We start from the raw sequence: 13,066 nt of genomic DNA, 5'->3' as shown, positions 1-13,066 counted from the left end.
GCTCATTGTACAAGCTTGGAGATTTCAACAACTCTCATGTTTTCCAGGTCTCCAAAGCTGGTCTCTCAGCCTTGTAAACTTCCTCAGCAAGCTCAGCCTGACTAAAGCATTTCAGCCACCTCTGAGACTCTGGAATAGTTAAAAGCAACAATCATTACATCCTGGCTCTGAATGGGACCTTTTCTTAGCAGGATTTTTTTACCTCTGTATCTACCGTTCCACACTGGCCTTCCAACATGAAGTTTCAAAAGTACTTAAAAAGGTTTCTCCAGCTAATGGGTTTGGGAAGTTTGGCAGGTGGGAGCTGAGACTTGCCCACTGGTAGCACTCCATACATCCCCCATCAGCCAACAGCAGCAGCAGCGCCCTAGGACAACTCCTCCTATATGCAGTTCCCAGTGAAGTAGCAACAAGCAACACTGAAAATTACAGGGTTTGGCTGCACACGTGTAGATCAAATAGAGGGCGAGGCAATCAAAAACCACGCTGGGACAACCCAAACTGACAGGCCACCAGGTGAATCATGCTGCCCCAGAGCCAGCAGAAAGAATTCTTGTTTTCCTTCCTCTGTAGAAGGAAGTATGGAGTATTTCCTCTCTCCCTCTTTTCTTGTGGACTTTCCAGAGTAGGTCCCCATTTTGGAAGGAAGGGAATTTCAGAGTTACAAATTCCAAAGCATTTGGAAGAGAGGCCTCTATGAGACTGCCACTGCTGGGCCAGCTGGGAGCAGAGAGGCTCACAGATGATGCAAGCTTGGCATGAGCCCAGCTATTCAGGGATACCCTGATCCAACCAGTTCACTTTCAGAACCTAATTTAGCTTGTAGCAGTAGCAGGACCTTTCCTGGGCTCATCCTTCTTCCCAGCAGCAAATTAAATGTCATGGTGGATACAGTCAGGGGTTACCTGTTTATAAATATCACTATACCATCAACAAACACCAAATACTGTGATGGACAAAAGTGCTAAATCACAGTGAAGGGTATACAAGTCAAGGCCCTGTGCAGCAACAATTTTCCATCACTGTTGCAAGCACTGAGATCCAGGCACTCTGCAAAATGGTTCGGCTCCTTCTACTGGTGTTACAAACTGTAAAACCTTCTTCAGAATACATTTGGGCAAAGGACTTCCAATCATTACTATTATAGAAGTTTTGGACCCAAACAGCTACCACTCCCTGGGCAAACTGGAATTGCTACATGAAAACATGAACTGGACTAGATAAAAGCTGCTAAAAAATCTCCTTGCACTAGCAAAATGAAACAGATAAAAACATAGCAATACAAATAAATAAATAAAATCAGTAATATTTAACAACAAAAGCACTTAGAGCTCTTATAGGTTCCTACAATTTAATAATCTCCACAACATATAAAGAATACTAGAAGGGCTCAGTGTTTATTTGACAAATAGGCAATTGTTAATTTTCAAATGTGATCAACTAAGAAAAACGCATAAGTATCCAACTTAAAAAAATTTCAGCATTACTTTTCCTTGAGCTCACTGTATAATTTCTGAAATTTTAGATACTTTTCTTTACATCTTGAAGAGTTTTCTCTACCTAGTTGTCTGTTTAGGTCTGGGTCACTCACTGAATGAGTCTGAGAGGATCCTGGCCTGCAGGACATTAGGACAAATTCCTGTTCCTTTTATGTAACCCTCTAGCAGTGGAGGGGACTGCAAATACAATACACTCACTGTTATCAGATGGTGTACATATGAGACTCCTTTATGCATGAAAATCAGGCTCCATGACCAACTAACAGGCTCTTCAGAAGCAGTAAAACCATGTTTACAGCAAATGCTGTCAAATGTATATACTACAGATACATATACTACAACGAGCAGAGCAAAATTGACTCTCACTTGTTTTGCACCAGTGACTCAGATACAACTTTTCAACTGCAGTGCAGTCTTCTGAACGTGAATGTTTGGAAACACTGTTTGGATAATCTAAACATTTTTTTAAATTCAAGCATTCCCACGAGGATCACTGGAAGACTTCAGGAAACTTCCTTGTACACAATAAAATCAGGAAAACATAAAACACTACTGCCAGCCAGTCTATCTCCTCTGCTGCATGTTTAGAAACACCGTGTCAGAACTCGAAATAAGAAAAACACCGAGAAAGAACACACCACCTGGCTGCTGACAAGACAATGTTTTACCCTGGAAGTTTCATCCTAGTTTGCCTCATGGGCACATGAAGTCAGAGCTGGATAAAATCATAACACCCACTCTCACTCTTCAGCATCAAAGAGACAAAGGCCTGGTACTGCTCCCTCCGTTTAAACTTTAAACTTGGTTTCAAATGAGAGGCAGAACCAGGAGTGTCCCACCTACAGCTGAGCAACTCTGTATGCGAAACCAACCTTGCAAACCCGAGCAGGAGGGTGGGTGCGACGAACCAGGCAGAGAACTCGGGCCCTGCACTCCTGAACAGCAGCCGCAGCAGCAAGGAAATTTACCAGCTCCCAAAACACAGCCCGACTCACCACCGCAGGACCTCTGCCCGAGGAAAATCCAGCGCCCAAAGGCGGCGGACAACCATTTCACTAAACCCTCTCTTTTCCCCCTTTTCCTTGCTCGCTCTGGATTACCAGGATCAAGCTAAGCCGGAGGCGGAGGGCCGGCATCTGCGCTGGGGACAGACCCCGCCGCCCCTGTGCCAGCAAAACCCTCTCACTGTCCACCCGCCGGGGATTTGCCGACACAAGGGCAAAGTGGGATTAGGGGCAAGCGGCAAACATTTGCCTGTCAGCACTTTATAGCGGGGTGAGGGCACGGGCACGGGCGTTTGGTTTCCAGCAGGGTGACTCCGCTCCTCCTACAGCTGCAGGAGGGCAGAAAACACAGGACGGGCCTGATGCCGGTCTAAAGTCATCACTGCCAGCTGGGCACGATGGCACCGAAGGGGATTGGGTCTGGCTGGTGGCGCTGCGGGCTCCGGGGGGGCGGCGGCAGCAGCAGCAGCAGCAGCAGCAGCAGCACCAGCACCAGCACCACCCAACCCAACCCACCTGGCCCGTGCCCCTGCGCTCACCCCGCCGCAAGGGCGACCCGGCCACCCCCGAAGGCCGCGGGCCCCGCTGCCCGCGGGGCTCCTCCCCTCGAAGCCGAACTCCGAGAAGCAACAAGTGGAAGCCACACAAGTTACTTCCCCCACGCTCTCCGCGGCATCCGCCGCGCCTTGTTCCGTCCCCGCCGTCCCCGTCCCGATCCCGCCACCCCCTGTGCCGTCCCGGCCCCTCCATCCCCCGTCCCAGCCCCGCCGTCCCTTGCCCGGCCCCGCTGCCCCCGGCCCAGCTCCGCCGTTCCCCGGCCCGGCCCCGCCGCCCCGGCCCGGCCTCGCCGTCCCTGCCCCGGCCCCGCCGCCCCGGCCCGGCCCCGCCGCGCTGTCCCGGCCGGAGCGCGGGAGGCGCCGCCGGTACCTGTGCGGCTCGGCCGCTGCCGCCATGTCGCGGAGAGGCGGCCTGGGCTGAGTCGCGGCCGCGCCCGCCCGACTACAACTCCCGTGAGGCCGCGGCGGCCCGCCCCGGGCGGCGAGTGCGGTGCCAGCGCCTGGCGGGGCCGGGACGGGGAGAGAGTGCGGAGAACGGGAGCGGGTGAAGGAATCGCCCCGTTCGGCCACAGCTGCGGCGCGTGGGGGTTTCTGGTACTGAGTTATGAAACAATCAAATCCAATAGGATATAACAAAATTCTTCCTTTTATTCAGCGCTGGGAACATAGGAGATAATTCCACCAAAGACATGTTCAACGAGACTTTTGTGTTTCCAGGTTTATAAACTTAGTTACAGTTGATAACCCCTCCCCAAAGTTAAGCAGTGTATTTAGTGTGACTTTTAACAGACCTAATCGGCTGCTCTTACTGATGCAGCCCTCTATTTCCTTTTAACTATACAATGTTACAGCTTCAAGCCTCAACCTAGACAAGTTTTCTGATTCATTTCTTACAGTTTAGCCTTTTATCTAAACTTTATTTCTTAAAGTTCATCTTACAACTTACAAGGTTAAATTCTTCTTTGTCTAAAGCTGTGCATGGTTAGGATCACTGACAAACTAAGGTACAAGCTAAAATCAAAAATTGATATAAAATACAAAGCTAGTACAGTTCTCTACAACTACCTGAAAGGATGTTGTAGCATTGGAATGGGCTGCCCAGGGAGGTGATGGATTCTCTGACCCTGGAAGTTTTTAAGGTGAGACTGGATGTGGCACTGAGTGCCGTGATCTAGTAATCAAAGTGGGGTTGGATCAAGGGTTGAACTTGGTGATCTCGGAGGTCTCTTCCAACCCAATTGATTCTATGATTAAAAATTAGTAAATACCACATGATTTTATGGAGAAGGGATAAAATCCATTTTCTTGAGGGGTCCCTGAAGCAGTACCCTCAGTCAAAGTCACTTTTTACAACGTTACAGAGTTGTTAGGAATGGAAGGGACTCCTAGACATCACCTAGTCCAGCCCACTCCCAGAGCAGAGACACCTGGACCAGGTGACATGGGAATGGGTCCAGGTGGGTTTGGAATGTCTCCAGAGTGGACACTCCACAACCTCCCTGGGCAGCTGTTCCAGGGCCCTGCCAGCCCCTGTGGAAGGGAGTTCTTCCTCACGTGTAGGTGAAACTTCTGTTTCAGTTTGTGGCCATTTCTCCTTGTCCTACTGTTGGGCACCACCAAAAAGATTTTTTTAATATGATAATTTTTTTTTGTTTGCTTTAATACAATTATTTTTTAATATAAGTACCAACTGTTGCATGCTTTTATGACTATTCAATATGTTTTTCTTTGTTTTCTTTTTTCCTCTTCTTATTTTTCTTTTTGGTTTACACATTAGTTCATAAAGCTCTTTGCAAGGACACCTGAAGTGAATGTGAAAGTCAGGGTCGATAAATCCAGCAGCAGAGTTTCCCCTTCTGCCCTTGCCAGCTGGTAAGAGGAAAATCCTCGGCCCCAAGCTGAAGAGGGATGAGGGGATAAAGTCCAGGGCAGGTTCAGGTTGGACATTTGGAAGAATTTCTTCACAGATGGGGTAATTAAACATTGCAATGGCCCACTGGGAGGTGTTTAAGAAAGGCCTGGATGTGGTACTCAGTGCCATGGTCTAGTTGGCATGGTGGTGTTTGCTCAAAGGTTGGGCTCAATGATCTCTGAGCTCTTTTCCAATCCAGCTGCCTCTGTGATTCTGTGAAAGACGTAGGTAGGGATTAATAAAGGCCTCATAAATTAAGAGACTGGGAGAAAGCGGGTGTGAAACTGGAACAAGAGGTTACTTCCTGAGGCAGGATGTGGGTGGTATGTGTGGCATGGGGTTCCTGACACTTCCAGCACATTATCTTCCAGCTCCAGGCTCCTTCTACAAGCAAACTATTTCCCCTGTTCACATTTGAACCCTCCCATAATGCACATGATTCTCTGAAAGGACATTTCTTTCACAGCATCTGAAATAGGCTATGCTGGTTTACAGCTGAAGTGTGCTTGAAAACTAAGTTCATTTTTTTCTACATTGCTTTGGTAAATCAATTATTTTAAATAAAACTTGTGAGCAAGCAGTTTGTCGTCAATTCTTTCCACAATGCTCATGACCTTATTAGCATCATAAACTTCAGCTCAGGCAGCCATAAGATCAAAGCATCCCATTTTCAAGACTCTTGAGGAAATACATGTAGTACGTAGTCACTGACAGGTTTCCATCATCCTCATTTTTTCATCCTCCACACATGAGAATGACTAAGTGACCTTAAGTTTTGGTGATTATTCTTCACCTAATGTATGGGTTTTGAATAGCTCCAAAGCATTTTAATGTTCTCAGAAATGCAGGTTATAGGTCTACGCCTGTTTCAGGCACATGATTTTGAAACGCAGTGGAATGTCTTACATGGTTTGGAAGCAACCTTCAGGCTGGATTTTCTTGGCATGCTTTGCTGAGTCATGCAGTACAGTGCAAGCAGCATCTACTCAAAACAAAGGTTTGTTTTCCATTGGTCTATAGGCAACTGGGTGTCTTCCAAAACTAATATCAGGTTTGTCAGGTGCAAATAATGGTAAATCAAATCCAATATAATTTCACTGCAATGGATTTTTTAAAAATATTTTCAAAAAGCCAGTGTGCAATTCTACTTTTCACTCAAAAATAATCAAATAGAATGGATTTTTCCTCACTTTAAGTATGTAATGACAAGCTACTTTCAGGAATATTTAATTATTGACATTAATTATTGAATTATTGCCTGTTTATGTGCACATCAATTTCTTCTGTGAAAAACATGGTGTTTCCAATTAGGTCCATAGCTGACCACCACTTTTTTAGATTTTTCTGTATTTTCCCATTTCTTAGCAATAAAAGAAGTTCAAGAATTTTCATTTTTGGAAACTGCACTAGGAAAAAATGCATTATCTGCTCCACGTGTGTTGCTTTTTTCCTTTTTTTTCTGATAAAATTTTTTAATCACTTCTTCATAAACTATGATATGCTGGATGGAAATTATTATCAATTTTGCTGTCTGGGGAAAGGCAATGTCAGTCATCCCAGCCTTTGTTGGAAAAAGTGTTGTCATTACTTGATGGAATGTGTTAAGGATCTTTAAAGTGATGCCTAAGAATTTAATGTAATTTTAGAAGGTTTTAGAATCATATAGTCTCTGCTAAGTTGCTCTGATCTTAAGTCTGAGTATTAAAGTGCCTTTCTCACCAGCTGGCAGGCCATGTCAAGGCCAAGCTGTTTTGAACAGGACACCTGCAAGATAACAGAAGACAAACAACAGGAGAAGGCCCAACTGCCCCCCCACCCCCATGACGAAGGGGGTAGATTGGCAGAACTTTTGGGTGGGCATGAAATAGAAATGAGAATTCTGATTGGATGTTAAAAGCGGGTATATAAACCCTGTAACTTCCTGACCGGAGGGTCAAACCCCCTGGGTTTGAATGTGGAAGCTTCTTCTAATAAAACCCTATATCTTTCTCCATTAACTCCTCTTCAGCGTGTCTCTTTTCACAGGGATACGTGATCCAAGGCATCAAAAGGATCATGTTTTATTCTTTAGATTCTGTTCTATACTTCTAAAATGTAGGCCAAGATATTTTGGTGCTGAAGCTGACTTCTGACATCAGAAGTTAAATCAAATGATAGATGCTGTTCTTTGAGAGTGATTCTGAAAATACAGTTTGAACATTGACTGGTTTGGGTTTGAGTGGAGTTTTTTTCACATTTCACTAGAGCCACCATAAAGTTTGCAAATAAATATATAGAATCATTTATTTTTAATTGTGATGAAAAAATTCTACACTGTCATCAACCATTTAATGTTGGCAGCACTTTGGTACCTTCTTGGCTAGAGCAGGTCTTTACTAAACCTTCTAAATAACTGGGATCAACAAAAAAAAGAAAACAAAACAAAACAAAAAACCCAACCAAACAAAGAAAAACAGGTCTCCTGTGGATAGTGGATTCTGTGAATATTTCATAATGGTCTCTGAGTATGTGTCCATACAATGCATTCTGTCCATCTGTCTGACATTATTGTTACATGTGCTACATATTTTCTTTAAAAATTTTAAAGAGTTAATTGATGTTATATAATGACTGAAGAGGGTTTTGCTTCCCCTGAGGCACTTGAGGAATTTTTTGAGAGTAGTAAACTCCCAGTTTCCCTGGTCACCCTCAGTGGATTAACATACCATTGTAGCTTGACTGAACAACAGGCTGCTGTTCATCATCAGAGACTTTCTGTGGCTGTGGGGAGAAAGCTTTGGAAGCACTTTTTGCATTTGTTTGTATTCTGTTTTGAATAGTTGGACAAATAATTGTCAGTAGGTATAAAGCTGGGAGGAGGCAACATAAAAAGAAACAGCAAAGCTCTGGAAAACCTCTAGAAGCAAATATGGCATTTTAGACAAGGTGGCTGAGAGGTTTGGAAGAGTATTCTGCTAACATGAGGTCAGTTTCTGAGGCTGACTCCCACCAGAGCACATCGGGTTCATCTCTGCTCAGAAGTGGCTGCATTACACTCCTGTGTGGACAACATAGGTACCAAGATTTTGAGCTGGTTCAGTGCTGGTTCAGCTGAAACAGCAATGTCAGGGGAGAGCCAGGACAGAGACTGAACTGGGAAGTTTAAATGAACTTGAGTCCCTTATGTGCATATAGATGAATGGCATATGGATAAAGAGAACACTGAGGTTTAGGAGATTGAGAGATAGCTGAGATGTCTGGAATGATATTGCCATCAAGAAACAGACCTTGATCTTATTGTTTGGAGGAATGAAACAAACTCAACAAATGCAAAAATATTTTGGTTTTGTTACCTCAGCAGTCTCTGACTCTCAATGAAAATATTTCTGGCAGTTAAGAAGTGTGTGCTGTGCTTTGCCCAATGCATTGCACACATTATGAGTCTGATTCTTACTCTGATTATGATTAGAAACAAAATTATAATTGATTTTAGGAGGATGCTTTCTTAAATGTGTAGATTTTAAGTCCTCTTGTTTTGTTTAAGATAGTTTGCATTAGTAGTGAAAAGCATTAATTTGGGTGCCTGCCTTAACCCTTACCAGTGAGGATTTTCCCTGCTGGCAGATCATTGACTGGCACAGGCTCCCATGGCTGCAGAGAAGGTGGGAGCTCTGACAGGCTATAGCAGTGATGGTCAGTTTTGTGTTGGCCTGCTGAAAATACAGGTAGGGAGAAGGGCCTAATCCAGCTAAATTGCTCGTGAGAGAAGCTGTTGTTCTGCCATTCTCACTGGTTGGAACTTAAAATGCACTTAACCAGAGTAGCAAGAGCATATCTATTTAATTGTAACTTGAAATTAGTGGTGCCATCCTGCCTAAAGGCACCCCTGACACTCTACAGTAGTTGTAGTACTGCAACTATTCAATATGACATTGGTCCCCCAATAGGCTGTGGTTTGCAAAAGCATTTAGTTTCTCCTTTTTCACTTCACAAAATTCTCTCAGTTCTGCATTTGCTCAGACCACATAATAGTTTATTGATTGAATAAAATTAAAGATTCAAGGTCTCAAACATTATGTTGTATACAGAGCAGTCTGTTTATTCCAAGGACCTGGAGCTCCCAGAAGGAGAAAGATGCATAGGCTCCCCATCCCCAGACCTGCACTGGACATATCCAGTGGCTTTAGTAATACAGGTATTTAATGGCATATATGTATAAGCAACAATGGAAGCTACACCAACATATTTCCTCTTGACAATGAATACAACTCCAAGTGCCTTACAGGACTCTATGCCTAGTAGCAGAGTTTGTAGAGAAGGGTACTTATTACCCATGGCAGAGGAAAGTTGCTTTGGGACTCCTTAAGGAGACTGGACATACAATTGTCTGCAGGACTGGACAGGGTGCATGTGATGGTGCTGAGGGCATTGCTGACAGGAGCTCTGGAAGCTCAACAATGGCACATGCAAAGTCCTGCACCTGCAGGTGGTTATCAAAGGCTGAGAGAAACAGTCACAATGTAGTATTCCATTGAATTCTGAATGTTTATTAGTACCACTTCATTATATCAGGAGGCAAGATATCCACATTTTGAGTTACTTTGGTTATGGCAGCAATACAGTAGGGTAATAGTAAGCATTCCCATTACATGCTCAGATACACTGTAACAAAATACACTCAAACTACAAATAGATTTAAATAACTTGTTAAAAACTGGGCAGAGCAGGGTCATTTCAGTCTTCTGTGCTTCTGTTAGACTTCTCGACTTTTTTTAAACAAATGTAAATTATATTGACAGTAAAGACTTCAGGGTTGTATGGCTCTAGGAGAAAAAGTTGAATGAGAGCTTGTACTCATAGTCACAGTCTGTTCCTCCTGTAGGGTTTTGCTGGTGCCACAAAGTGGTCCTGGCTTACCAGAATAGAAGAAGAAGAATTTGGACTCATTTGTTCTTCAGTAGGTTATCTCTTCCTAATTACCAGTATTGAGTCCCCAGTCCAAAGTTTCTTGAAGCACATAGAGACAACCACATTAATTTCAAATGTTTCTTATCAGAAGACAGAAGCCAAAGGCTGGTTTCCACCACAGCCCGCTAAAATGACAACTTCTACATTTCAGTGGTTTGTTTGAACACAAGTAAATTCTCTTGTGGGATTAATTAGTAAACCTTCATTTTTCAGGTTTTAGGCAGTAACTGTAGTAATGGGATACCAGGACTGATCTATTCACAAAGGCTCATCTGATGGTAAAGGACATGATATCATCACCTTGTTCTGGCAACTAAACTGAAGCACAAACTAGAAACTACAGGCAAGCCCTAGGGAGACTATTTGGGTCTATGTCATAAATGTTTGCCTCATTCTTATGCTTTTCCTTAGGTATTCTTGCTTCTGGATATAATCATAAATAGGATATTGTACTATGGGCATAGTTGAGTTTCTGCTTTTTGTAAACTATACAGCAACTGTGAAGAATCTGTTGTCTGCTCTGGATGATCTTTAGAGATAAAATGAAATAGTGCAGAAGGAGCATAGACAGTTTAACATATTTGCCCAAAAAGCCAAATTGTTGCTTAGAAGCATTGCCAAAATCTTGCTTGGTATCACTGCAAAACTACCTAAGCTTTCTATACAAATGCTAGGAAATGAAATACTCTGTTTTCCAGGGGCTTTGTCATTCAGCTACACTGAAGTACATGCTACATGTTGCACTGCCTGGAGAAAAAAAAGACCTACTGAGCTAGCATGAAGAGGAATATTAGTTTCCATTACCAAAAATACCCAAAAAACAACATTCCTCCCCCCTCCCCCCCAAAACAACAAACCAAAAAAACCCCAAAGGAACAAAAAAAACCCCAAACATTAATTTTACAAACTAAGCAAGCTATCTTTATCCTGCTATTTATAAAGCCATTTGCTCTTGCACTGTAACTTATTTAGAAGTTTAATTCTAAGGAGAGAAAGAGCATTTGGAGGCAAATATGCTCCTGCACTGCTCAGGTGTTGAGCTGTCAGTCCACTGCAGTCACCTGAAGGGGGTATTTAAGACTGGAAGAATCCTGCAGCAAGGAGCAGTAACAGGAGGAAAACTAACATCCTACTGAAGTATCTGCCTACCAGATTATGGTCCTTCTAGGGCTCTCCCCAACTTTCCATTTCAGATCCAAAAGACTACTTTTACACTCAGCTACTTTTATATATGTCTATCTACCAAAGGATAAAAGAACATTTGCACTGAGAAACTTCAGAAACTCAGAGGTCTTGTAGCTATTGTTAGGACAGTTAATCCTGAGAGTTGCCCTCCATCTTCCCACCCCCACTCCCCCTCCCCCCCCCCCCCAAGACAAATTAGTTTGGCACTATTAAACTCTGAAGGCATTAAAAGCTATGAAGATACTTCTGTGTTCATTGCTATATACAACTGAAGTATTTTAAGTCAGGCAAGAAAGGGATATGCAACAATATTTGTGTTGAAAAAATGTCTAAACACCTAAAGGAAAAGTCAATTTTTTTCATTTAAAAAGAGAGTACAAATGAGACAAAATGCATCTTGCTGTGGATAAAGTTCAAACTTACAGGCCAATGAAGTGGTTTCTCAGCATTCACAGCCCTCCATCCCACTGCAAATACACTTTGTTATTTTGCATACACAGAACATTTGCAGAGAGTAAATTTGTGTGTCTTTCTCAGACAAGTGCCTCTAAGAATTAGAGGTTGTCCTTGGCATGCAAAATCTGAAAGTTCCTCCAGGATTAGTCCTAATAGATAAGTCTTGCTTCAGTAGATGGATGCACCTTCTTGCTGGAATTTGCCTTGAGAGCAGATCCTGGGCCTGGAGACTTGACCATTGCTCGAGTGTGAACGGTGACTGCACAAGTGCGACAAATGCCTTTTGAACTTGACTCCAATAAACACATAGAGGACAGGGTTGAGGCAGCAGTGGGAGAAAGCAATTTTACGGCTGATGTGAAAGGCAAGGTTGGAGTCTTTTGCATATTGACAGGTAGGTGGTGGAAAAGTAATCAGAAAGCTGAGGATGTTGTAAGGTGCCCAGCACAGGAAAAAAGCCACCACAATAACAAGGATGAGTTTCACAGTTCTGTGCTTTCTGCGAGATCTTGTTCTGAATAGGATTATGAGTATCTTGAAGTAACAGAATATGATAACTCCAAAGGAAAGCAGGAAGAGTACATTTCTCAGATAAATGTCCACCTTTTTCCATTTCCAGTCAGCATAATCACAGGTCCTGCGTCCTTCCAAGTCTTCTTGCACTGTGGTATGAATCACCTCGGGAATCACAATTAATATGCTAACATTCCAAACAACCAAGCACATGAGAAAACCAGAGCACTTTGTCTGGGATCTCAGAGTGGAAAGAGGATTCACTACACACAAGTACCGCAGGATAGTCATGAAAGTCAAAAAGAAAACGCCGCTATAGTAACCAATGGAGAAAACGGCATTCACCGCTTTGCAAAGGAACTCACCAAAAATCCATCCAAAGGACTGGTCCACTACCCAAAAAGGCAGCATGCAGGAGAAGACTAAATCAGAGACAGAGAGATTCACGATGAAGATGTTTGTTAAAGATGTAAGGTTTTCGTATTTCAAGAGGATCCATAACACTAAAGTGTTTCCTAGCAGGCTGAGCAAAAACACCTGAGTGTAGAGGACATTAGTGAGATAGGTGTTAAATATGAAATAGGTACCCATTTCACAGATGTTGCTTTCATTAGGGTATTCATATGAGTAATTATCTGAATCGGCTGAATAATATTCTTCATCCATTTGTCTGTGCAAATCTTGCACTGTTCTCCAGCAGCTGCTTCCCAGGACTGCAGCAATCAAACAAAACCTTTTGTGAAAATGAATTCAATAGCTAAACTCCCACTGTGGAGGCTTCTGTTTTAAGGCAGAAAAAGAAGCAGTGAAACTACCTTGTTTGTCTGGGGTTTGGGAGAGAAAGGTCTCATTTCTTCTTATGACTAGAATATGAACAGGTAGATAAAAGGGTAAAAAATTACCCTCCAAGCAACATCAAGATCTTAAATCCTTAAAAAGTCAGAAAATAAGATGCTTCTGAACTAATATGGTTGGTGACAACTGCCATTTATT

General features: G+C 43.2%; 2 protein-coding genes across 8 annotated transcripts in view; both read right to left on the bottom strand.

The window, feature by feature from the left end:
• FYCO1 (FYVE and coiled-coil domain autophagy adaptor 1) overlaps positions 1-3,499 on the bottom strand; it is a 43,854-nt gene extending 40,355 nt beyond the window's left edge. For 5 of the 7 annotated variants that reach the window (XM_071561312.1, XM_071561315.1, XM_071561316.1 and 2 more), the window contains exon 1: positions 3,431-3,499. The gene's annotated coding sequence lies outside the window, so the exon portion shown is untranslated. Of the gene's footprint in view, positions 1-3,019; positions 3,122-3,430 lie in introns of those variants that run through there. The other 2 variants (XM_071561313.1, XM_071561314.1) reach the window with 2 other exon arrangements.
• A 7,794-nt stretch (positions 3,500-11,293) lies between these two features.
• On the bottom strand, positions 11,294-12,812 carry XCR1 (X-C motif chemokine receptor 1). The gene has a single exon (XM_071560268.1). It carries the CDS (start codon positions 12,737-12,739, stop codon positions 11,729-11,731), a length of 1,011 nt encoding a protein of 336 aa, XP_071416369.1. The 5' UTR covers positions 12,740-12,812; the 3' UTR covers positions 11,294-11,728.
• Positions 12,813-13,066: the final 254 nt, after the last annotated feature.

Source organism: Pithys albifrons, chromosome 7, assembly GCF_047495875.1.
Source record: "Pithys albifrons albifrons isolate INPA30051 chromosome 7, PitAlb_v1, whole genome shotgun sequence".
NCBI classification, from domain to species: domain Eukaryota; kingdom Metazoa; phylum Chordata; class Aves; order Passeriformes; family Thamnophilidae; genus Pithys; species Pithys albifrons.
Note: the sequence above shows the minus strand (reverse complement) of the source record. Positions and strands in the feature narration are given on the sequence as shown.

What these genes read in the sequence shown, in the direction of transcription:
- XCR1 (XM_071560268.1), bottom strand. Translation starts at nt 12,739, where the DNA reads ATGGATGAAGAATATTATTCAGCCGATTCAGATAATTACTCATATGAA.